The 26622-nt window shown below is 31.5% G+C and overlaps 2 protein-coding genes across 3 annotated transcripts; both read left to right on the top strand.

Moving 5' to 3' along the window:
• The first annotated feature begins 1250 nt into the window (after positions 1-1250).
• On the top strand, positions 1251-8366 carry CPL3 (C-terminal domain phosphatase-like 3). 2 transcript variants are annotated; one of them, XM_016339090.3, is made up of 12 exons: positions 1251-2334; positions 2446-2578; positions 2673-2728; positions 2838-2898; positions 3009-4358; positions 4926-5492; positions 5560-5706; positions 5798-6066; positions 6162-6273; positions 6355-6612; positions 7169-7215; positions 7339-8366. In XM_016339090.3, exons 1-12 carry the CDS (start codon positions 1694-1696, stop codon positions 7400-7402), a joined length of 3705 nt encoding a protein of 1234 aa, XP_016194576.1. In that variant the 5' UTR covers positions 1251-1693; the 3' UTR covers positions 7403-8366. The 2 variants fall into 2 exon arrangements, with proteins under 2 accessions (XP_016194576.1, XP_016194575.1); XM_016339089.3 differs by having other exon boundaries at positions 7166-7215.
• A 13667-nt stretch (positions 8367-22033) lies between these two features.
• On the top strand, positions 22034-25343 carry LOC107635580 (serine carboxypeptidase-like 45). Its single transcript, XM_016339088.3, has 10 exons — positions 22034-22381; positions 22508-22609; positions 22732-22827; positions 23227-23319; positions 23411-23490; positions 23653-23934; positions 24053-24177; positions 24574-24666; positions 24761-24878; positions 25036-25343. The coding sequence occupies exons 1-8, from the start codon at positions 22123-22125 to the stop codon at positions 24632-24634; spliced, it is 1098 nt and encodes a 365-aa protein (XP_016194574.2). The 5' UTR covers positions 22034-22122; the 3' UTR covers positions 24635-24666; positions 24761-24878; positions 25036-25343.
• Positions 25344-26622: the final 1279 nt, after the last annotated feature.

Below are 26622 nucleotides of genomic sequence, written 5' to 3'. Positions count from 1 at the left end.
TTATCACTAAATGTGATTAGAAGATAAATAGTTTAAGAAAGAGTAAAGTAAGAATAAAGAGAAATTATTAGCATTCATCAAGTATGACTATTGAATTCATGTACTAGCTTCTTGCACTATTTTCGACGTTGGACTTATTAGCTTCTCAAAGACACACCTATTAACTTACTTTAATTAAAAACAAAAGATCAAATCGAATATATTTTATTGATAAAGATTATTTTATTTTATTTTAAAATAATCTCTTTAAAATTTAAAAATTATTTAACCAAATATCATTGTTATTACTTTGATTTAGTAAAAATTATTTTTAATTTAAAATTTAATTAAAGTAATCTTTAATCAAATATATTAAAATTAAATTATCTAAATCTTTTATTTTTAGTTTTTTATGTAGTTACCAACTACCAGTCATAATTTTGCGTATAATCTTTCTTGATAATTTCAATTTTATAATCTTTAATTTCGAATCCAAAGTGACCTATTGTGCATAAGATAAGAAGATAAGAAATTTTTTTTTTAATCAAAGATATGAGACTCGAATTCGCAATCTTTTAATTGAGTATGGAAGACTATGTCATTTGAGTTATTACTCATTGGTAAGAAGATAAGAAAATTTGGAAAGATAGGAGACTCGAATCCGCAACCTCTTAATTGAGTATGGGGAGTCTATGCCATTTGAGCTATTACTCATTGGCTTAAATTTGGAAAGATTGGAGACTCGAACCTGCAATCTTTTAATTGACTCAAATAGCATAGACTCCCCATACTCAATTAAAAGGTTACGAGTTTGAGTCTCCTATCTTTTCAAATTTTTGCCTAAAATGATATAGTCTTCCCATACTCAATTAAGAAGTTGCGAGTTCGAATCTCTTATCTTTAATAAAAAATAAAAAAAAGATAAAAAAATTAATAGATACTATAATAAAAATTTTATAATTATTTTTATATGAATATATTTATTTTTTTGACTTTGGACAATAAATTGTATGGTTAGATTAAGTTAAACGAGAGGGGCAAGAAAAACATGCCTATTCACTTAGAAATCAAAATCACGACCGCAAGAATAAATACATAGCCTAGTGCGTGTATCACACTGCACACTCTTACCACTGTCATTCTCAATCCAAGTTGCACGGTTCCTTTCGGGGATCACTGACGTGTACGGTCCAGATTCAAAGTCGAGTCACAAATAGATTCTCCCTCGTGTGATCCCTATATAAACCTTCCATTTCTTCTCTCTTCTCTCTAATTCGCCACTCTCACGTTATTATGTTTTGTTTTTTCTAATTGAAAAGGAGAATTATTATTACGATTTTTTCGCATTTCTTCTTTCTCAGCGAAAAAAAGTTCTATTGCTTCATCCACGCTTCGCATCTGAAGACCTGAACACCTTCTAATTCCCGATCTATCTCGTAATTCAGATCTGACACTCCGCGAAATCTTGGATTCAGTTTGATTTTGATTGCCTTGGTTTTTTTTTTTTGAACATTGAGAAACCCTAAATTTCACCAGATCTTGAAGAAACACAACTTGGAAACCCTAACTTTAAATTTCGCCCTAAAATCCGCGAGTTTGTTTTTTATTTTTTATTTTCTTGATTTAAAACAGAGAGAGAGAGAGAGAGTGTGTGTGCCTTTTTGTGTTTATTGTGGGCTGGATTGGATTTTATTCGATTCGATTGGATTCATTTATGGTTTTTAGATTTTCTGATTGTGAGAACTTGAAGGCTATAAAATCGGAAGGTATGGAGAGGGGGGTAGGCGATGTGGAAGAGGGTGAGATTTCCGATTCTTCTATAGAAGAGATCACTGAAGAGGTTTTCAAAAACAAAGAGGCTGCTAAGTTGAACAGCAGCAACAGCAGCAGCAACAACAACAACAAGCAAAAAGGAAGCGATCCTAATGTTTGGACTGTTCATGATCTATACTCCAAGTACCCTACTATATGCCGTGGCTATGGTTTGGTTAATCTAGCTTGGGCAACAGCTGTACAGAACAGGTCCCTTAACGAAATTTTTGTAATGGACGTTGATCCTGATTCGAATGCAAATGCTAATGCCAGTGCTGCCATGTCTTCCAATCAATCGTCTTCTGGGTCTGCTGGTGTTAAGGAGAATGCAAGTGAGGTGGTGATTGTGGATGATGATAAGGAGGAAGGAGAGTTGGAGGAGGGTGAGATTGATGATGATGGCGCTGACCCTGAAGCATCAGTTACAGAGAGGGTTCAGAGTGTTGGTGAATGTGGTGTAGTTGCTTCTGATACTGATTCCACATCTGATAACCTCAGTGTTAGGGAGGTTCTTGAGGGTGTTACAGTTGCTAATGTGGAGGAGTAAGTGAAGAACTGTTGATGGGTTTTTGTTTGTTTCAACTAATTTGCTGACATTGGAGTTTATTCTCACTGAATCGATTTTGTTTTATTTGTGGCTATTTGTTCTTGTAGATCGTTTGAGGGGACTTGCTCTAGGCTGCATAAAACTTTGCAGCGATTGCCTGATGTGCTTTCTGGACTTGAGGTTTCTGAAAGGGATGATCTTGTTCTCTTGGCATTTAAAGCAGTTGAATTAGTATATTCTGTAAGACCCTTGTGATTCCCCCCATGTGGCTTCTCTAGATATCATGTGTTGCTCTTCTGTGGATTGTTTCACGATATTTACTTGTTCATTGTAGGTATTCTCCTTCAAGGACGGTTCACGAAGGGAACAATGCAAGGATACCATTTTAAGGTCCTCAACGTATAAATTTTTCACTCAGTAGTTTTGTATTCTATGAAGATACAAACTTGAAGTACCTTCTTTCACTAACATGTGTCGCCTTGGTTGAAATTTCTGTCAGATTACTCTCTTTGGTAAAGGATCAGCTTGCACAATTGTTCTCTCCTGATAATATGAAAGAGGTGATGCTTCATACAGTTTAGTTTTGGAAATAATTTTAACTTCATTAACACAATGTTCAATCTAGAGAAAGTAAGGTAAGAGTCAGAAACATTGTTTCTCAATTATGCAGATTCAGGTAATGATTTCTGCTGTTGATTCTATTGGTGCTATAGACAATATTAAGGCTTGTGCCAACGAGACACAACTGGTGATCAAGGAGATAATGACTAAGGAAATTTCAGCTGTGAAAGCTGGGGAATTTGTTTCTTCTAGCAAGCATTTAAACACTAATTCAATAGGTTCATTGGAAGTTTTGAAATATGGACAAAGTAATATTAAAGGCAGAGGGATTCTACTCCCACTGTTAGACCTTCACAAGGATCATGATATAGACAGCTTACCATCACCCACGCGAGAAGCACCGTCATGCATTCCTGTTAGCAAAGCATTTTCTGTTCAAGAGGGAACGGTTGGATCTAGGTTGCCTGCTAGTAAGATAGAGTCTGGGAAGATGGAAGTTGAAACCGAAGATTCTAAGTTTCATCACTATGAGACTGATGCTTTGAAGGCTGTTTCCACATATCAACAGAAATTTGGTAGAAGTTCTTTTTTTACATATGATAAACTTCCAAGTCCAACACCTTCAGGTGATGGTGGAAATATGGATGTTGATGCAACTGAGGAGGTCTCAAGTGCTCCTAAGGGTGCTTCTTTGAGAAGCAATAAGACAACCATTTCAGAGCAACCACCTGTTTCTTCTAGTTCTATTGATGGTTCTAGTGTGCATGGACTGATTACCTCAAGAACTGATGCTCCAGTTTCTGGATCGTACCCTATGAAAACATCAGCTAAGAGTAGAGATCCTAGGCTGCGATTCATTAATTCCAATTCCAGTGCTACCGAACATGCTGGAATGATGATGTCAAGAAAGCAAAAGGCTTCTGAAGATCCTTCTCTCGATGTTGCCGTAGCAAAGAGACTAAAAAGTTCATTGGAAAATACTGAGCTTAATACAAGAGAAATAAGAACTACAACTGGAAATGGTGGTTGGTTGGAAGAGAATAATGTTATTGGGTCTCAGTTAATAGAAAGGAACCATTTAAAGGAGAATGTGGATTTTCAACCCAGAAATACTATGACAGTGAGCAGTTCCCTTCCTGTTTCTGGTAATTTCAATGTGACTAATAATGGAAAGGAGCAGGCACCGGTTACAAGTAATATCAACCCAGCTTTTCCTGCTTTGCTCAAGGATATTGCTGTAAATCCAACCATGTTGCTAAATATACTTATGGAACAACAGCAGCGATTAGCAGCTGAAGCCAAAAAGCCATCTGATCCTGCTATGGGTACGGTGCAATTACCAATCCAAAATTTGGCAATGGGGCCAAATACAACCGTTAGTATTGGTCCATCAATGACCGCTGGTATTCAGCAAAAGTCAACTGGACCCTTACCGGTTTCATCGCAAGCAACTTCGACGGTAAATATGTCTTAAAAAGTATTCTATTGCTGCATGGATATGGCCACATGTACTGGTATACAGTATGTTGGTTATAACAAATTTCTTAAAGTTAGGGTACAGATGCATGTCCATATGAATCATATTCACAAACACAAACAATAGCATAATTAAATAAGACTTTAGTGCCTTAAACTCTCAAGCTTTCAAGAAAGCATTACAAAAATATATTAAACATGCAAAAATGTCAACAGTAGTAGAGGATTTGAGGTGGCAAAGTAATGGTTCGATCCACTAAAGTACAAACCATATAGTCTTCTACTCTGCTTGCAGCCTTATATTTTCCAAGTATCATCTTGGATTTAAGTTTAACATTACCACGTTTTTTCTTTGTACTAAATAATCTGGTTCTGAATATGGCAACCATTGAGGATTATCCATGTAACATCATAGAGTACAAACTGCTTAAGTCAAGTTCGAATTATCTATTTCTTCTATTCCTCATTATTGAGAGGTCTAACTTTAAAGTTTTAACTTCTTTATACTCAATCTAAACTAGGTTTTTAATTTTAACTCTTAATGACACAGACACAAATCCTACAAGATGATCCAGGGAAGATTCGCATGAAACCACGTGATCCACGGCGTATTCTCCATGGTAACTCTCTACAGAAAAGTGGGAGTATGGGGAGTGAGCAATTCAAATCCGATATATCCCCTGCATTAAACAACCAGGGAACTGGGGACAATGTCAATGCCCTGAAACCAGAGGTTCGAGCTGAAACAGAGCTTGCACCACCTGATATTGCCCGACAGTTCACCAAAAATCTGAAAAATATTGCTGATATTGTGTCTGTTAAACAAGAATCTTCTAGCATATCTTCTGCTTCTGTACCCCTGAAATCTGATAGAGCAGAACCGACGGCTGTTGTGTCTACTGCTCAGAACCTGTCGACTGGCAATGCATCAGCTTCCTCAAAGTCTCAGGGTACATGGGGAGATGTTGCGCATCTTTTTGAAGGCTATGATGAGAAGCAAAAGGCTGCTATTCAGAGAGAGAGGGCTAGGAGGATAGAGGAACAGAATAAGATGTTTGCTGCTAGGAAATTATGTCTTGTTTTGGACCTAGATCACACCCTTCTTAATTCTGCTAAGGTAATTTGTGTCGATGGGTTGTCTGTGTATGGAAATTTCTATAGTTGCCTATTAACCTTTTTCTCAGTTTGTTGAAGTTGATCCCGCGCATGATGCGATATTGAGAAAGAAAGAAGAGCAAGACCGAGAAAAGACTCAGAGACAACTTTTTCGCTTTCCACATATGGGAATGTGGACTAAACTAAGGCCAGGGATCTGGAATTTCTTGGAGAAGGTAATATCAATTCTTCAATATGCTTTAAGCATGACATCATACTGAGGCTTGATTTTGAAATAAAAAATTTACTTATCCAAATGCTATACAGGCTAGTAAGCTATATGAGTTGCATCTCTATACAATGGGGAACAAGTTATATGCAACAGAAATGGCAAAGATCCTCGATCCAAAGGGAGTTCTGTTTAAAGGCAGAGTTATTTCTAGAGGTGATGATGCTGATTCAGTTGATGGTGATGAGAGAGTTCCCAAAAGCAAGGATTTAGAAGGGGTTTTGGGAATGGAGTCAGCTGTCGTAATTATAGATGATTCTGTTAGAGTCTGGCCTCATAACAAACTTAACCTGATTGTGGTGGAAAGGTAAGTGAAGCATTCATATTAAACTTACAGAAGTCTTTCCTGCTTTCATATATTTGGTGGTTCCTTCATCCCTGTATTAAGTTAAGATATTATAGGTACACATACTTCCCCTGTAGTCGACGTCAATTTGGACTTCCTGGCCCTTCTCTTCTTGAGATTGATCATGACGAGAGACCTGAAGCTGGAACTCTAGCATCCTCTTTGGCAGTAAGTTTATTGTTTTTTTCTTCTTTGGCAGGCAGATTTAAATGATTTGGCAGTGCGTAATCACTTCTTTTCCACAAGCAGGTTATTGAGAAAATACACCAAATCTTCTTTTCTTCTCCATCCTTACACGAAGTGGATGTAAGAAATATCCTAGCGTCAGAGCAGAGAAAAATCTTAGCTGGTTGTCGAATAGTATTTAGTAGGGTATTTCCTCGTGAAGAAGCCAATCCTCATTTACACCCATTGTGGCAGACAGCTGAACAATTTGGTGCTGTTTGTACAAACAAGCTTGATCATCAGGTTACTCATGTAGTGGCAAATGCACCTGGAACTGATAAGGTATCGTTTGACTTCTACTCTGGGTGTTGTTATGGTGTCTCTGCCTGTCTACATGACATAATTTTGATATTTATTTATTTATTTATTTGTATCAAGCATATAGAACGGATTTATTTTTTTGCAATATTGCAGTGAATAATAGACTCATAATAGTGATGCACTTGATGGAATAAAATTGGTACCAATTGCAGCAGTTCAGTGCGAAAACGCTCATTGGAAGTGTTATTATTATCTGTGGTTTAATCCAGAGAAGTGGATAGTAAACCACGGTTATCCACATCCATATATGTGATTCCCATTTGTAACAATTTGTTCTTGAATCATGGTGTATCAAATTGTACTTGGGGAAACTTCAGCATTTGCTTTCTTATTTTTGACAAAATCAAGAGGATAGTGCTTTTTTGTCTCTTAAAGCAAGAAGAAATTCATGAACGTCAAATGCATTTCTTTCCTTAACCTGCTCCCACTTGGACCAAACATGTGAAATCCTACCAGAGTTTGATTTTCTTAATTTTGATGTTTGACTGGTGCACTTGCTTTTTCTTGTCTTCAGCAGGTGGCTTGGGCTGCTAGCCAAGGAAAATTTATTGTGCATCCTGGATGGTAAATATCTCTTCTCTATAACTATTTTCCTTTGGCCGGTTTTTCCATCTAAATTTGACTTGCCATTCTAAATTTGACTTGCCATGCTTCTTTCTCCCTCCCTCCATTTTGTATAAATAACAGGGTGGAAGCATCTGCGTTGCTTTATAGGAGGGCCAACGAGCAAGATTTTGCCATTAAATTATAAAATATAAAGGACCTAATTCTCTTTGGTAAACTAAAATATGTGAAACATAAATCAAGAAACACATTGATTTTGGCTGGGGGTTGTGAAATCATTAGATCAGAACTGGTTAGAGGAGACAATTTTGACCCTTAAGCCCGCCCGTTGGAAATGGCAGTTGGCGGGTGTATAACTTACACTCCGACTGGCCAGTAGCTCAGGAGATGACGGTGGACTGTATGGATGGCTAGATGATTCTTGGGGGGGGAATTTTTCATCTGGTTTTGGTGCCGAAGTTACCTGAAAGAAAGGATGAGTTTAACTGATTGCGGAATTAGGTAAGTGAGAGATGGTGTGGCTTGAGAATGGCTTCCAATAAATTTTGCTGAGATGGGTGTCAAGAGTGAAATTACTGATCCAAAATTTAGAAGGGGGAAATATGTATTGCTGACTAAGCAAAGGTAATGGCCTAAACTATAGGGCTAAAATGTGAAAAAAGAGGTTTATACTGAGGAGATATTGACTGAACCTAAATTAAGGAAGAACAACTCCTATATTAGCAGCAGTTCATGGAGAAGGGGCCCTGGAATTTTTTTTCTTTATTTGGGGGGAAGTGAATTGACAGATGACAAGGAAATTAGTCTGATAAATTCAAAGTGTAGATCAGTGTCAGTGTATAGTTCAATTCCTAGGGGCCTAAGCTTAATCAATAATCAACCTACCATCCCACCAAAACAATAAAAATTGGAAGGGATGGTGGAGGATAGAAAGTTGATTAGGAAAGTTTGCCTTAACCATTCCGAAAATATGGTCAGGTCTGTGTCAATCTGGTTGCTTTGCTGCTTCTGCCTTCAATTCATTTCAACATTGAGTTTCTTCACAACAATTCAATTGGGAAATAGCAACATTTTTTCTAAAAATGACAATATTATTCTTGATGTCATAAATTTCAGTGAATTGAGTTTAAATGGTTTATAAATTCAGAAGCTTACAGTAACAAGGAGTAAGAGTCTAACAATTACTACCCAAATAAGGACCACGGAAAATGATAACCCCATCCAGTTGTGTCATGTTATGGTCTGTCTAATTTTGGCAATATTAATGATTATTTCTCTGTCTGGCTCTCTTTGCTGGCAAGAGTGTCCATAGACTGACATTTTGTTGTAATTGAAGTGTCCAACAAATCTCACTCATTTCAACGTTTAAAAATCAGTTGAATAATGATAATAAAGTTCACAATTCAGGTTGATTAATTGTTTAATTTTTAAGTCACATAAACTATACCTTAGAAATTATAATGGTTTTACAAGATCTTTAAATGAATAAAATGTCAATAATTTGACATAAATGCCGATTTTATATTAATTGATATGATTTTATAAGACCATTTAATATTATTTTATTCATAATGTTAAGTAAATGATATGAAAAATAAAAATATTAAAGAAGATATTAGCACCAATTGAATTCATTTATTTAATATTTAATTATTTGTTAATTTATTCACATTTTAAAATAGATAGAAGGGTTATATTATAAAATTTATTCTAAATATTTAAAAGATATTACTGTGTCGAATTTTTAATATTAATAATGTATTAAAATTATTGTGAGAAAGTCTGCTTCAGATTCCTTTATAGCTATAAAATAATATTCAAATTTAGATAAAAGCTTCAAATTAGATTGAGATATTTCCCAAAATTAAAAAGTATCGTGTTAGAGTTATACCCTTAAATTTGTTTTGGTTATGCAGAATTCACTGTGAAACTAGAAATTTATGAGTTGGAGTCCAGTTAAGTTAAATTAAAAGGGAATTATTTCTTGAAATACAAAAAATATTTTCAAAAAAAATATTATATATATTTTTGTTAAATTTAATTTGGATATATTGACTACATAAAAAAATTAATTATTAAATTAGACATTCATATAGATGTGATAAAATATAAAGTACATACTAAAAGAGTTAAATATTAAATGTATTTATATATAAATATATAATGGCCGATTTTTTATCTATATATAGTAATTTTGTAAAAAAAATTTAGAAATGTATCTAATTAAGTATTGTTACATTAGCAAATAAATTATATTTTACAATTGTTTTATAAATGATCATATAAAAATATGAATATGATTGAAAAATTTTATAGAATGATTTACACCATCACTACATTATATAAACCTTTTTTTTTTTCATTTGAAGTCACGCCTTCATTCCATGTCTTAAATGCTGGATGGGTTTGGTTGATAAAGTTGGTTTGCATTTAAAATTACTAAACTTTAGACCATACATCAAGTCGTAGGTTGGACATGATTGACTTTACAAACCTAACCCAACTAGTAACATAATTCAATTAAGTATATAGCTCATTCAAAACAACAATAAGCAGCATGTTCACATCACCTAATCACGAAATCTTATTTAATTTAGCATAACTACTCATTTATCCAAAGTTCCAAACATGTTTACCTTTACGATGTTAAGTTTCAGTACCCTTAATTGGAGTCTATCTTATTTAATCAAGCATTTGAAATCCCATGAGATGCATGAATATAATATCTAGACATCGATTTTTGTATTACCAAAGCCTTGAACCTGAAACCGTTGGTTAAAGAAAAGGAGTAATTAGGAGTCTTAGACCCGTTTGGATAGGTTCATAAGTGACTTTTTTTAATTTTTAATTTATAAAAAAATATAGTATTAATATCTGGTACAATTTTTAAAATAAAATTGTAACTTTCTAAAAAATTATTTTGGTACTTAAGGAGAAGTTAAAAAAAATGATTTCTCTCATAATAAAAAGTTTTTTTTATCGTTTTTCTCTTAAAATAAGTACTTTTATAACTAAAAAACCAAACACAAAATAACTTATTTATAAGTTACTTTTAATACAAGCATTTATTGTTTAAGTTATTTCTTCAAAAGTAACTTAATTAAGTTATTTACCCAAATTGAGCCGTCTATTTTTCTAATTATCTTCTTAATATTTAAATGAGCAAAATTTAAATATATATGTTATTTTTGAAAATATTAAAAAATAAAAAATTTAAAACTTTTTTATTTAGCAATTCAAAAAAAAAACAAATTAAGAGAATAAATTGGAATTTTTAGTATTTTCTTGGCACACTAATCGACAATATGTTCGGATTCATTTTCTACTCTCTATTCTACAATTACATTAGACTTTCAAGTTCAACTCAACCCAACTAACAATAGGGTTAGGTCGGATAAAAGGGTAAAAAGAAAATTTGGTATGAGTGAAAATGTGGAATTAAAAGCTAGAAACATTTAAAAAAAACCACCAACCACATCTCCTTTGAATTCCATCTTGTGTCACCTTTAATTCTCATAGGCATGAATACTTGTAACACTTTTTTGGATACATATATCTATCCATACTAAATCAACGTGGGTCCTAATTTGTGATAATTAACTTTCCCTCCACACCTATTTAATTTGAAGATATATATATATATATATATATATATATATATATATATATATATATATATATACTTGAAAGTGATAGTTATGTTCCTTTATTAACAGATGTATAGTTCAACCTTCAATCAATAATGAAACATTTCTACTTTAATTTTTACTATGAACAGCTCCATGGTGCATCTATCTATTGATTTCTATATATTTTCATTTTTCAACCTAGTGGGTTTGTTATTATATTTAGAACCTACATACATAAATATAATAATAACTATACTATATATGCATGTCTCTTCTATGGACAAACTTCTAAAGGACGATGCAATAAGAACAATTTAGAAATAAAAGACGAAGAAAGAGATAACTATGCAACTGAGTTCGGTTATTATATAGAGTTGGGGAATGTGATAGCAATGTAAGAACTAGCAATTATGTTTTGTTAGGTTGTGTTTGATTCTAAGAATAAGACAAAATAAAATATTGAGAATAAAATATTAAAAATAAATATATAAAAATTAATATTTTTATATTTTATTTGGTAATAAATTAAAATAAATTATAAAAATAGAATTTATTTTTATTTTTTTATATAAAAATTTTGAGAGAAAAATATAATTATAAAAATAAATAAAAAATAATTTATTTTTTTAGTGTTTCAGTTCTTTTTTATTAAAAAAGACATAAAATCTTTGAATATAATATTTTTGTCTATATCTTATTTGCTAAATATAATTTTGTGTCTTTATATTACTATTTCAGTATTTCATACCTATAAATAAATGTAGACTTAAATATTGAATGGTTGAGCAGCATGTTACCACTCAAGTTCGATTATTTAATTTGATGTTTTAACCTGTGTATATGTGCTTTTATATTTATTTATTTGTTTATTCATTTTACTATCTTTGACTAACTAGGGTTGTTAACTTGTTATAGTAGTGCTCTTTAGTTTTTAGTTTTTACTTTTCACTCGAGTTAAATATTTTCAACTTTAATTTGCGAGGCTTATTATAACTTCAGAATAAAGAACGTGATTTATGCTAATCAAAACACTTCATGTAATTGTAACTTGTAACTAACTAACTAAATCTAAATTCTTGTGCATTCTATGTTAAAATCACTGTGAATATTATAATTTCATCTACACATTAGGAATATGATGTTAACTTGCATTTCATTCAACTTGGAAAATATATATTTTTATGATTCTACTTAAATGAAAACATATATTTGTATGCAAGGTACCCCATATGCTAGCAATAACAGAATTTTTAAAATTTATTTAACGAAGGAGGAGGAACAATGAGAAGAAATTAAAGAGGAAGAAACATGACACTCCAAAATCTTAAAAGAAAAAGAAGCTAAGGGGGGAAAAGTAGATTATTGGAAATTGCATCTTTTTTTATTATGTTTTCTTTTTTACACCGGGGCGAGGTAATTAATTATGTATATGATATAGTAACATATAAAGGTCATATTAATTATGAGGTGAATTCTACCCAATCCCCTCTAAAATAACATGTAAGTTACCCTTCATGATGTGTCACATTTTAATTGGTCATTACTTAACTATAGTTGGGTTATTTTGTAATTTATTATTTGAGATGGGTAATTGTATAATTTCTTAAAATATTAAAATTCTACCCCATTAATTGAAGCACGTTCTCACGCCATCTCTTTCTACAGTGCATCATTCCTTAACGAGTCGTTGAATTTCCATGGCTTGTAACTTCTTCGTTCTTCCCAGTATAGTCAGCACCGACTTCCAGTATAGTCAGCACCGACTTCATTGCTATCTCATGTCTTCTCACTCAATCTCTTTTTTTCTTTTTACCATGGATCATTCCTTACCAATATAATTAATGGTTAGTTTGGTTATTAAATTTTTTTCATTAAAAATAATATATGGAATATATATTTATATGTAAAATATAATATAATATAATAAAATAAATCTATTAAGAGTACTTAAAAGTATAATTAAAATCAGGAATATACAAATATAATAATAAAATTTGTACTCTAAACAAGTAAACATATCTTTTATCATACATAAATTATTTAAAAAAAATATAAATTGTTAAAATTAATAACACAAATTTAAAATGATAAAATTCAACTTTCTTACAAGTAATTTTTATAGTATTTTTATTCTTTTAATTTTTAATTTATTAATATTTTATTATTTAATTAATGATTAAATAAATTATTTTCATGAGAAATATTTTTTGTATAATCTTAAAGAAGAGACCAATATACCAATTTAAAAATTAACGTAAAAATGATATTTTAAATAAAAAATAGTTAATATTAAAATTTTTAAATACAAAAGCAAATTATATAGATATTCAGGATATAAATATAAAATACATGTTTAAAATAAATAAAGGAGACAAAAATAATTATTTATTTCTCATGAGTACTTCCATTTTATCTGTTTTATTTATTTTATGCATATATTTTATATTTATCTTTTAAATATTTATACAAATTATTTTTATATTTAAAAATTTTAATATTAAATATTTTTTATTTAAAATTTCATTTTTACTTTATTTTTTAAACTAATATATTGGTCTCTTCTATAAGATAATACAGAACATAATTTTTTATAAAAATAATTTGTTTAATCATTAATTAAATAATAAAGTACTAATAAATTATAAATTAAAAGAATAAAAATATTATAACAAATACAGTAAAAAATTGGATTTTATTATTTTAAATTTGTATTATTAATTTTAATAATATATTTATATTTTAAATAATTTATGTATGATAAAAAATATGTTTACTTGTTTAGAGTACAAATTTTATTATTATATTTATATATTCATGATTTTAATTATACTTTTAAGTATTTTAAATAGATTTATTTTATTATATTATATTTTAAATATGAATATATATTCCATCTTGTAATTAAATAAATATATATTTTTTTAATGAAAAAATTTAATAACCGAACTAACCATTAATGATGTTGATGTTGGTAAAGAGTGGTGGGGGGATTGAGTGAGAGGACAAGAGATAGCAATGAAGTCCGCGTTGGCTATACTGGCAAGAACAGGGAAGTTACGAGCCATGGGAATTCAACGACCCGTTAAGAAATGATGCACTGTAGAAAGAGATTGCGTGAGAACGTGCTTCAATTAATGGGGTAGAATTTTAATATTTTAAGAAATTATATAATTACCCATCTCAAATAATAAATTACAAAATAACCCAACTATAGTTAAGTAATGACCAATTAAAATGTGACACATTATGAAGGGTAACTTACATGTTATTTTAGAGGGAGTTGGGTAGAATTCACCTAATTATGATTAGCACTTGATCACGTTGGTTAAAGCTTCTCCCTACTTGCTTGCCAAGCCAAGCTTGTCTTTGTGTGATGAATACATACATATATTTTCTTAACCGACCATGCTAGAGTGCTATAATCATTTATATTTGAAAAAAGGATAAATAGATCCCTGACCTTTTGTCTTGTGGACATTTTTGTTTTTGACCATTAAAAAATATTTTTAAGTTTCTGACATTCACAAAATTTGGACGGATCAGTGCCTCCGTCTAAATGCCTCTGTCAGGGACTGATCCGTCCAAGTTTTGTGAAGGTCAGGGACTTAAAAGTATTTTTTAATGGTCAAAGACGAAAATATTCGCGGAGTAAAATATCAGAGACCTATTTGTCATTTTCTCTTTATATTTTAATCTAATAATTTATATTTCGTAATGATAAAAAATTCTCTCTCTTACACAGGACATAATAGTCTTTCCTATTTTTTCGGTGTTACTCTTATTTATGAATTTAAACTCCATCTATGTTGTGTATACATAAAAAATCAATTATTTATATAAAATATATATTAAAAGTATTTGAAATAATATCTATATTTATATATAAATACATAATAATTAATTTAGTATTTAATTTTTAATATATATATTTGTTTAAGAAGGAAAATAAAAAACCTTCATAACCAAGATTTTATAGAGCAATATATTATTAGATCAAACAATAGTTCAATATATGTTTCTGAATCGATAGCATAATAACCCGGCGTTACATATCATCATTTCAATGCAATAATTATATATGATAAGCTACAAATTAAAGGTTAACCAAACACATGCATCCTCTCGTTGAAGAGAAATCATCATCATCATATTTGGCCTTGCTCATGAAAATAATTATGATTATATATCCATGTTGATATGATCATCATCATGTCTTGATGTATTTAATATATGTTAATATTAATATTCGAATCAAACAACATTATTATTGCATCCAGCACATGCTACTGTAGATGGGGCCTTTAACTTGCAAAACAATAAAAAGTGATTGAGTGTTGGATAAGTCCAAATAGAGATAGAGAATGAGTTCAAAATCACCTTTACATAGAAGAATAGAGGCACTTTTTAATTTAGATGTAGGAGAGAAAATGGTGTAAGACGTAGATATGGAGTGTATAGGTGTTTTATGCAAGTGTGGTGTCAGAAGTAAAAATCGGACCGTCCGATTTTTGAGCACACAAATCGGACTCTTCGATTACCTTTACCAAAATATAAATTTTCTCTTCCATACTAATCGAATTGTCCGATTAATAAGTTTATTTTTTTTTACAAAGAAATCGGATGGTCCGATTTTTTCATTCCTATTTTAAAAAAAGCTGTTCTCACATTCATGTCTAGCATCCAAATTTTCTATAATAATACACAACACACATATTTCGCATATCCAAAAAAATGAGCCGAATAGAAGGTATGGTAATATATATTGTTTGTTTTTCTTTCCTTTTTCTTTATTTCCCCATGCGCATCTTTCTACTAAAAACAAGCTTTTTCTATTATCACAACAAGATAGAGAAGAGTAACCATTAACCACTATATAATAATATATTAACATTCATGCATTCTGTAACTAATATATATATATGTGCATATATACTTAATTTATTATTCATTTCTGATGCACACATTTCGATCATCCTTGTGCATGAGCTCATAGTTTAGCACAAAGACCTGTAACGCGTGCCATTTTGAAACTAGGTATATCAATGGCAGTTATAGATTCCCACTATATAGCGCCATGTATAAAGCGCCAACAATTAATTAACCCAACAATGTTTAATCCTATTATTATTATTTATTTTTTTCATGTATATACAAAATGTTTATATAAATTTTATAACCGATATTTTATTAAAATTAAAATTTAAGATTTAAAATTTAGAATTTAGAATTTAAGATAGGTCGAGATTACAGCTGGTGGCTGATTGGCGATAGTAATAGGTAGGGGTGTAAGTTACCGAACCGAACCGAAATTTACCGTAAAATCGAGCCAAAATTTACAACAACCAAATAGAAAACCAAAAAAATTAGTTTTTTTTTTTTGTTTTTTCCCGAATTAACCCGATCAGTTCGGTTCGGTTTTCGGTTGGTTCGGCAGAAATCGAATCGAACCGACCAAACTAAAGAAGTGGCTTATTATTTTAGTAATGCATTGAAATAGAAATTTTAGACTTAACAAATGTGTTTGTTTTATGTTTAGTTGTTGGAATGAGTTAAAATTGTGTTAAATTTAAATGTAATGTAATGTTATTTCAGTTTATTGATTGTTTTAAACATCATTTTACTGAGATTAATTTTCTATTAGTTAGGATTTAAAAACCAAAAAAATCAACCAAATCAAACTGTTTTTAGTTCGGTTCGATTAAATTTGATTATTGTACAGACAATAAACCGATTAATTAGTACTTTGTGAAAATCAAATAAATCGGTTTAATTGATTTTTGGTCTAAAACCGAATCATACTGAACCAATAACACCCCTAATAATGGGTGATCGGTGGTAGGGGTGATAATGTTGAAAGAAAGTAAAAAGAAATGAGAAGAAATTAAAAAAAAAATAGAAGAGAAAAAAAGTTAATGATCGAGTCTAATTATTTATTGGTTGAAATTAATTGTTTTTAATTGGCTCTCTAATGAGCTTTAATTTATATTACCACTTGCTAGCTGCAACAAATTAAAATTAATTCAGTACGTATATCTATATAATATAATATAAAATCTAATTATCTAATGTTATTCTTTCAACTCATAATATAATTCTTCGTTACACGTAGACTTTGGGAGCATTCTCATTTCTCAATCAACAGCAACAAGTATTCCCCTTTGATCCGTGATTACGGGCAAAGATTCAGCTCCATTCTTCGTAATTGGTAGATACGCTACTTGATTAGGTCCCAATAGGATAGGTGCATGTTTCACAATTCAAATGTTAGTTTTTGGCCAAAAAAGTTTTCCAAATTAACTATTAATTCTAGCATGACGAGAAGACTCTGTTTTTTTGTTTTTTTGTTTTTTTCTTTTGGATGGAGAGTGGAGAGGCTGTTTTATATTTACTATTTATTGGTGTCTCCATCATTATTACATATTAACAACTCCTAAAAAGGCAAGAGGATTGGATATTAGGGATACTTCCTGTGTTAACAAGGCGTTTCTGGAAAAGTTAGTATGAGATTGTCTAAATAATAGTGAGAAGTTATGGGTGCAGGTTCTGAAGCATAAATATCTCAGGAATCAATCTGGTATGAACGGAAACAGTAGAAATTCTTCATCGGCTACCTGGAAGAACATTGTTAGTGCCTATGAGCATCTCAAGGAAGGGCTTCATTGGAATATTGGAGATGTCCACAAATCAGTTTGGTATGATGAGTGGACTCCTTTTGGTAAGCTTCGCAACCTTGTTCCTTATGTACATATTTCTGAATCAGATTTCATGGTGGCTGACTTGTGGAAAGGGGTGTCTTGGGAGGTTGATAGTCTTACCACGCCTATTCCGCATGAGATTAAGCAATTTATTTGTGGTCTGAGATATCCTAGTTTGACTGAGTTGGAGCCACAGTGAGAGTGGTGGCCTGCAGCAACAAAAAAGTATAGTGCAAGGGAGGGTTACAGATGGTTATTAAATAAAATATTAAATTGGAATGCCAACAGTAATTAGAACTGGTTGTGGAACACAAACATTCTAGAGAAGTTCAAATTTACTATGTGGCTTAGCTTACATGATACTCTACCAACTGAGACCTTTCGATTCAAGCGGCATTTAACTTCTTCAGATATGTGTAAGAGATGTAACAAGGCGCAGGAGACTATGGAGCATTGCCTTAGAGACTGTGAACGATCAAAGGCAATCTGGTATATGTTGGATCCTAGTATCCTGGACTCGACGGCTGGTACTGCTCTTGAAGAGTGATTTCGGAAGGCCTTGACTAACAATGAGGCGTCCTTTGGTGCAGAGCTTTGGTGGGTATAGAGACATAGGTGCAATGACATATTCAACACTGACAACCCTTGGACAGACCATAAAGTTGTTGCCTTGGCCAGAATTACCGCCAAGGACTTACAGGTTTACAGGAATCGAAGCAATGGCTTTAGGTCTCTCCGAAATTGCCTGTGTTGGGAACCACCGGTAGGCAATAGTTTTAAAGTTAATTGTGATGCAAGCTTGCATATGGATTCAAATTTAGCGAGATTTGGGTGTATTATTAGAGATTCTAAGGGAGATTGGATCTCGGGCTGCTCTGGAAGCATTCCCCCTTGGTCTATAATCAGATGTGAATTATTTGCTGCTTGGAGGGGGCTGGTTTTAGCTTGGGATTGCGGTTTGAGGGATATTATATGTGAAACGGATTGCCTTGACATTCTGCCCATCATGCATGAGCTTACAAGTGGGTATTCATCTGAAGTAACAGATTTGGTTCACAAGATTCAGGAGCTTTTATCTCGTCCTTGGCTTATTCACGTTGAATGGGTGTCCCGATAAACAAATAGAGCTGCGGATTAGATGGCTAAATATGGTGCCAAGAGTAACTCTAATCATGTTATTTGGTCTGAACCTGGTGTTGATCTCCAACGAATCATCCGCTCGGATTTAAGATAGTTTTTACTTTGTTTCTTTCCTTGTTTAAACACAAAAAAAAAAAAAATATTAACATCTGGACTCATATTTTAAGAATTTACTCAACAAGTTAATGTTTTCGGCTAATATGGGTCCATTTTTGAAATTATATTTTTATCATAAATTTTAAATTTTTCATTTTAAATTCTAATTCTAACATCTAAATCCAAAAAAATTGATAGTTACAAAAATAAATTTATATAATAATTAAAAGTTAAGTTTTAATATTTATTCATATTTTAAATATAATGAGATAATTATTTCAAAGGACTTTGAGGACCTGGACAAAATTTTTTTTTGTTTGGTTCTTGATATTTAATTTTGTGGGATTAATTAGTTTATCTGTCAATGATTTCTCTTCAGAATATATTTATGTGACACGTTAATTACTAATATATCCTCTATTTAATTTTTATAAATAAAAATAATTTAAAAATTACTAATATTTCTTAGTTTTACACGTAAATTTAGCTAATATATTTAAAAAAATAACAAAAAATATATAAAAAACCTAAACAGCCTTGATATCCTTCAAAGACGAGACTCCCAACAAAAAAGAATTTGTCAATCCTAATTGGCTTTTAATGGATAAATCAACAGTTATACCATGTAGACTTATTCCATTAATACAGAGAGAAAATATTGATAAAGGAGCTAATCACTCTCATAGAAGTAAAGATCAGGAGTCGAAAATGGTATTTTTTGTTGAGGACCTCATTATCTTTCGAGGTCATTATTAGAGCCATCTAAGATTTTTTTCTCCTCTAAATTCAATAGTGTCTTTTCAAAGTCGTGCATATGTTTCGAGGCACTCCTAAAACAAATTTATAAGCAATTGTGCTTTGTGAAAGAGGTCAAAGGTGGTAATAACTAATAAGGGTGCTTGAAATGCCTTCGCGTCAACTCCAAAAATGACGGTTGGAGAGTATTTATAAGAGACTCTAATATATAAATCAGCAAGAATGTAATAAGTTTTTATGAGAATTAGGTTTGAAAAGTACTTGAATTTGATGAGGTATTTATAGAAAAAGTAGTGACTTGGTCAAGATGGCTAGAAATCATATTTGAAATAGGTGATTACTTCTCTTATTGCATGAAAAATTACCCAATACCCGTATCCAATGTAGATCATATAGGCTAACCGGTGTCGCTTTTGAAATCGTCCTCTTTGGTTATAGACTGATATTAGTGGGCCTATAAGGGGTTAGCCCATTTAGGGCCATGACCTAAAAGTCTAAAATATTTGATATAACTTGAAATAATTAACTAATTTGGATTGGTTGAATGATGAGCTCACTCGTCCGTTTAAATAAGTATTGGAGGTTTAAATCCCGTCTTGTGTATGTAACAACTCATTAGCGAATGACAAATCCTTAAATAAAGTTCACATCCGCGACAAATTATTCCTTGACTTGTCGGATTGAGGATACCGTAAGCAACAAAAAAAAACTTAAAACAATTATAAATCTCTTTATTATTTGTCTTAAATTAGTTGTGTATTGGTCGCAAGAAAGATTATGTCATTTTAGGATCAAGATAAAAAAGAAGCCCCATGCCTACATACATGATATGATCATTGAACACAAATTCAATTGCTTTGAAAAAAAAAAAAAAACCATAAAAAAAGGCCTTACAGGTCCTGTACATATATATGCTAGAGTAGAGACAAGTGAAAGAAAAGCAAATATATAATTGAAGATGTAGCAGGAGCACACAGACACAGTGGATGTTCATCAACTATTCACCTAATTTCTCATCATTCTCAAGCTTTATAGTTTATATATACATTCTGATATGCAGAACAGTGTCATTGTTCATCTTCCCTTTACTTTATTCTGGAGTAGTGTGTTACGTACAAGAAATATGGTTATTAATGTATAGTGAACATTCTGTCATTTTTTGTATGCGTTACTTGACCAATAAGCTAAGTATGGGGCAGCAGTACAATACCAATTAATTAGTTAATAGTTTATAATTGTTAGATGTAATTATATATGATGTCTCTTTTTATTGTATTTGTGATACACAATATCTAAGCTTTATTATGATTAAAATGTTTAAATTTTGATTCATGTTGGCCGAAAAAAAAAAATCAATATAAAGAAAAATAAAAAGAAAAAATGCTTACTTAAAATTCATGTACCTTTAACATTATGTAATGAATATAGAAGAGCCTATCTAATCATGCAGTTAAATCACATAATTATGGTTGTAATACAGGTGACAAATTCTATTGTACACATTGTACAAATATTTTATTAGTTTCTCGTATTTTCTCTAAAGTAATTTAAGGTCCCAGAAAGATACATTAATTATGCAAATGATGACATGAAAGAGTATAATTTAAGATGTGAAATTTGATATGTAAAGATTTGTACATACTAATAAAAATAGACTTCTGTTTTTAATAATTTTTTTAGACAAATTAATTTCTAATAAAAAATAGATAAACAAATTACACTATTTTTTTTATAAAAGTTAAAATTAATTTATTATTTTATTTTAAAAAATGAATTTATTTAACTTTCTAAAATATAAAATATTAATTTCTTTGAAAAAAATGGTTGTAGACTTGACCCCAAAAAAAAAAAGACTAATGTGTGATATTAATTAAAAAAGTTTATTGGTTTACCCTAACGTGTCACACACGTGCATGTACACAGTTGCAGACCCTCCAAATAAGTAATTTCCATATTTTATAATTTAATTTATTTTTAATATATATTTATATTTTAATATATAGTTATACAAATAATTAATTTTAATAATTGATTTTAGTATATATTTAGGAAAAGTATAGGTAACCAACAAATTTTTTGAACAATATGTAAACAATGTAAATTAATAAGATTAAAAGAATAAATTTAATTAATAATATTAAATTAAAGTATAGTGTATTTTTATTTGATTGATGTTGTTCATGTTGTTCAAAATTTTCATTCATCCTCTAGCACTCCCCATTTATTCTTTCACTCCTTTCACATTCACTCTCTTTCTCTGTCTCTCTCTCATCTCTTTCAACGGGCATACACTTTTTTGAATTCTTTATCCGGTTGTCATTGAATTATATTTGTACAAGTCTTCAAAAATAATTTTAAATCTTATAGTAAAATCTCAAGTGTAATATACTTTTAGCTATTAAACTAGGATTGTAATAAAAAAATTAACAATAATATAGATTATAGAAAGTCCTTCTTATTCTTATCTTACTTTATATACAGAAGCCAGGACAAGACACACACACACTTGTTCACTGCACAAACCACAAAGACTCTCTCAATAACTATCTGCTAAAAAGTGTGTTGGATTTGGATTCTTCAAAGTTCAAACCATGTTTATGTCTTCTCTCCTTTGGAGCTGCATTGCAATGTGTGTTTCACTTGCACTTGCACTTCCACACCCTTCTTCTTCTTCTTCTTCACACCAACCTCTTAAGATTACTCGCTTACCAGGTCAACCCCATGTTGAGTTTCAACAGTTTTCAGGTTATGTTACTGTTGATAACAGCAACAACAAAGCACTTTTCTTCTACTTCGTTGAAGCTCAAAAGGATGCACCTTCCAAACCCCTTGTTCTTTGGCTCAATGGAGGTACACTCTCTCTTAATAACTCTGAAGCCCCCATTATTTAGTTCTAGCTTTGTTTCTTGTGTTATGGCATACATTTATTCACACTCACAAGATATTGAGCATATTGTGTGCCATGTTATGTTGAAGGGCCTGGTTGTTCTTCTATTGGAGTTGGTGCATTTTCTGAAAATGGACCATTTAGGCCAAAAGGAGAGGCCTTGGTGAGGAACCAATTCAGCTGGAACAGAGGTACATTTTTGTTTATACAAAACTATGTATCATTTTTCATTAATGGGGTAGTTAAAGTTTCATCCTTTTTTAGCATACTCATTCATTCAGCATTGAATCATATATTATGAATGAAACTGCAGAAGCAAATGTTTTGTACTTGGAAACACCAATTGGAGTTGGATTCTCTTATTCAAAAGATACTTCCTCTTATGTGGGTGTAAATGACAAGATCACAGGCAACAATTCTCAACTTTTTCATCCTTCTATTTTTATTTCACTGTTAATTCTATTCTTACAATGGCATTTTGAACTTGCTGAAGAAAGTGAATTTTCCCAAGGAAGATTCTTAGTCAACTTTCTTTCTTTCTTCCTTTCTTTTCACTTCTTTCCCTTCTTAATGTTCTTTTTTACTGTTTTCCCTTTTACTTTTGTTATCTTTACCTTTTACAAAACTCTGCCATGTCCCTTTTGCTCAAAGTTCCCTGTAATGTGTATTGCATTATATTCTGTTATACTTTACAGTTATGCCATGCCTACATCTTGAGATAGTATCAAATGTTACTTTACAAAATTTACAGAGAATTTTCACCTTTAAAGATTGCTTTGTTTTCTGATTTTTTTCTTTCACTTTATAGCCAGGGATAACTTAATATTCTTGCAAAACTGGTTTGTAAAGTTCCCACACTACAGAAACAGAAGTTTGTTCATAGTAGGAGAAAGCTATGCTGGTAAATTTTCCTCCCATTTGTTCTTTATGTAAATTGGTTCTTGCATAATTGATTATATTTATATTAAAACATGTTTGCAATTTGTTTTCAGGCCACTATGTTCCTCAACTTGCTGAGCTTATGCTAGAATTCAACAGAAAAGAGAAGTTGTTCAATTTAAAAGGCATTGCTGTGAGTTTCTAAAGGCACAAACTTCCAATTATTCTTCTTTCCTTTGATTCCAGCTTTTTCTTTTAATTGTTTCCCTCTTCTAATGTTCTTCTACAAAATAAAAAAAGGGAAAAGTCTAAAGGATCTTGGTGTCTAAAAAATCTAGTTTTCTTTTTGGTGCAGCTTGGCAACCCAGTTCTTGAATTCGAAGCAGATTTCAATTCAAGAGCTGAGTTCTTCTGGTCACATGGACTAATCTCAGATGTAACATTTCAAATGTTCACATCTGTGTGTAACTATTCAAGATATGTGAGGGAATATTATAGTGGAGCTGTTTCTCCTATGTGTTCAAGGGTTATGAGCCAAGTTAGCACAGAAACTAGTAGATTCGTCGACAAGTATGATGTTACACTTGATGTTTGTATATCTTCAGTGTTTTCACAAACCAAGGTCCTCAATCCTCAGGTAGTTCATTCTTTTGATTCCATTCACAACATGCCTTGGATTGATTTCTATGTAAGTTGTGTATGATATGAGTAATGAAGACATGAAAATGCTGGTCTTGTTTTTGTTGCCATATCAGCAAGTTACCGAAACCATAGACGTGTGCGTTGAAGATGAAACAGTGAATTATCTGAACAGGAAGGATGTTCAGTCGGCTTTGCATGCGCGACTGGTTGGAGTAACAAGATGGTCTGCTTGCAGCAAGTAATTCTCTTCTCTCTGTATATTACACATGAAGCTCATCTGTAATTAAGCATGTTAAGGCATGTTTCATGAGCAAACACAATTACTTGGAGCATACGTTAAATATGTCTCAGGAGCATAGAAATAACATTTGCTAATTCAGATGCTATTTATGTTGAACCTTAGTGTTATACCTTGCATCTTTTCATACAAACATTGTATTTAGAAAGAACAAAAATGCTACGTGCATACAAAAATCAGCCATAATATGTGTATAATGTGTTGTTACTCATTTTCAATATGTATTTTGTATTCTAACCTTGTATATGCATACAAATACAAATACTTTTGGTTTGCCACAACAGTTTTTTATGTTGGTTTTAACTCAAAATGCTACCATGGTTGTTTATGTCTCAGTGTACTAGATTATGAGCTGCGCGATTTGGAGATACCAACAATCACAGTTGTTGGTAAATAAGTAAAGGCAGGAATACCAGTCTTGGTCTACAGGTACTTGCTTCAATCCTTCTAATAATGCCTTAACCCAAGTTTGGATGTGACTAAGTTTGCATTGAAGAATAATTTGAAATTTCTTGTTCTGCAGTGGTGATCAAGATTCAGTTATACCATTGACTGGAAGTAGAAAATTAGTGCACCAATTGGCAAGAAAACTGAGGCTGAGAACCACTGTGCCATACAGGGTCTGGTTTGAGGGGGAGCAGGTGAGAGAACTTGTTGAAATCGAGAGACGAATTTGTCATTTTCGAATCTTGAGAGACGACTTTGTTCTCATTGTTTCTTGTTAAGGACCGGACTGGATGTTTACTCGAAATTTTGAGTGTGCTTTAAAAAAATTCCTTTCTTGTTTGTTTGTTTCAGGTGGGTGGCTGGACTCAAGTTTATGGTAATATCCTTTCATTTGCCACCATTAGAGGAGCATCACATGAAGCTCCATTTTCACAGCCTAAGAGATCACTTGTGCTGTTCAAGTCCTTCTTAGAGGGTCGACCTCTACCTGAAGAATTTTAATGATATGATGGAAACTAAGTATAAATTATTCTTGTTGTAGCTAAGCTTTTCTGAGACTGGTATTTTGTTGGTTTGGTTGTTAATCAAATTTGGTAATCTTGTAGAAAATTTTGTAAAGTTCTCAAGCAAGGAGAAATGAGAAAATGTGTTTATTATTAGTTTGTTTCTTTTCATTTTTCTTGTCATAGTACATTTTCTTTGTTCATTTATGTTCTCATTAAACAAAATGCTAAGAAAAATTGACACTTTAAAAGATCATGGATTTCATGAGCATTCTTGTGAGTATGATGATATTGATTGCATACAATTAATATTTGAATCACTTTCCAATTACATTATAGTATGGACTTTAAAGACATTTTGCACTTAAAATATTCTCTCAGGTTCATATAGTGACAATAAAAATATAGTATATTATGGACATTTCATCTCACTATCTGCAATACTGCATGAACTGCTTAAGGAACAGGAATAATGACAGTATAGATACAACAGAATTTAAGCATTGGGAAAATGCAAAGAGAGAATCAATGAGTGCTTACACAGGGCACTGCAATTTGAATGATCATTGTTATTGGTCATGGGAAACTGATTTCTCCCTGCAAAAGGTGCACACTAATAGACATAATTTAATAATTGGCTTTTGTAAAAAAATTACTCCTATAAAAAGTTAACAGTTCCTAACTTTAGTTTTTAAATTGATTAAATTTATTCTTCTGAGTCTCACAGCAGGTGCATGATTAATGATGTAAAATCAGAAATAAAACACAGGGATAAAAACTATGATGCACTACCACAACTCTTGGAGATATTGCTTAATGTAGATACTTATGTAGGTGGTAATTAGGAAATATTTCAAGTGCACCGGGAGTACCGGTGCTCCAGTTGTTTTAACTGTTGATCTGAATTATAAAAAATATATATAATATATATTAATTGAAATCAACGGTTAAAATAACTGGAACACCGGTGCTCCCCGGTGCACTTGAAATGTTCCCTAAACTAATAATGGTAGGTCCAAAAAATACAAGTGTATCAATGTTATGAACAAAAAAATAAACTAATTGTAGAACTAAGACTACTACTCTATTGGACTCAAGTTAAATGCAGTTTTTGCCTCTAGTACTTAATAGTTCATGGCTTTTTGGCACAAATTAATTGGAGTGATTCATCTCATTCTAAAGGGAAGGTTGGTGTGGAATGATACAAGTTTATGATCAAGGGAAGGTTATGGAAATTAGAAACTCTACAATGATTATGTAATTGATTGATGCTAAACAAGCTTTTTCTTTTGATTTAAGTTACCATGGTTTAATAAAAGATAAATATTTTTCTAAAGCCTTTAAGTTTTGACCTCTACATAAGAATCCGACTTTGAAACAAATTAGTCCCTAAAAGATGAGATATTCTTTAAATTTATCCCTAAAAATTTTTTCA

This window comes from Arachis ipaensis, chromosome B4 (assembly GCF_059453495.1).
Source record: "Arachis ipaensis isolate K30076 ecotype BB chromosome B4, ASM5945349v1, whole genome shotgun sequence".
Classification (NCBI taxonomy): Eukaryota; Viridiplantae; Streptophyta; class Magnoliopsida; order Fabales; family Fabaceae; genus Arachis; species Arachis ipaensis.
The sequence above is the reverse complement of the archived record's forward strand: the minus strand, read 5'-3'. Positions and strand labels throughout refer to the sequence as shown.

What these genes read in the sequence shown, in the direction of transcription:
- CPL3 (XM_016339089.3), top strand. Translation starts at nt 1,694, where the DNA reads ATGGTTTTTAGATTTTCTGATTGTGAGAACTTGAAGGCTATAAAATCG. An exon ending in TGCAAGGATACCATTTTAAG is followed by an intron (nt 2,729 to 2,837) that starts GTCCTCAACGTA and finishes AATTTCTGTCAG; the next exon opens with ATTACTCTCTTTGGTAAAGG. An exon ending in ATGCACCTGGAACTGATAAG is followed by an intron (nt 6,613 to 7,165) that starts GTATCGTTTGAC and finishes TCTTGTCTTCAG; the next exon opens with CAGGTGGCTTGGGCTGCTAG.
- LOC107635580 (XM_016339088.3), top strand. Translation starts at nt 22,123, where the DNA reads ATGTTTATGTCTTCTCTCCTTTGGAGCTGCATTGCAATGTGTGTTTCA. An exon ending in AGTAGGAGAAAGCTATGCTG is followed by an intron (nt 23,320 to 23,410) that starts GTAAATTTTCCT and finishes ATTTGTTTTCAG; the next exon opens with GCCACTATGTTCCTCAACTT. An exon ending in CCAAGGTCCTCAATCCTCAG is followed by an intron (nt 23,935 to 24,052) that starts GTAGTTCATTCT and finishes TTGCCATATCAG; the next exon opens with CAAGTTACCGAAACCATAGA.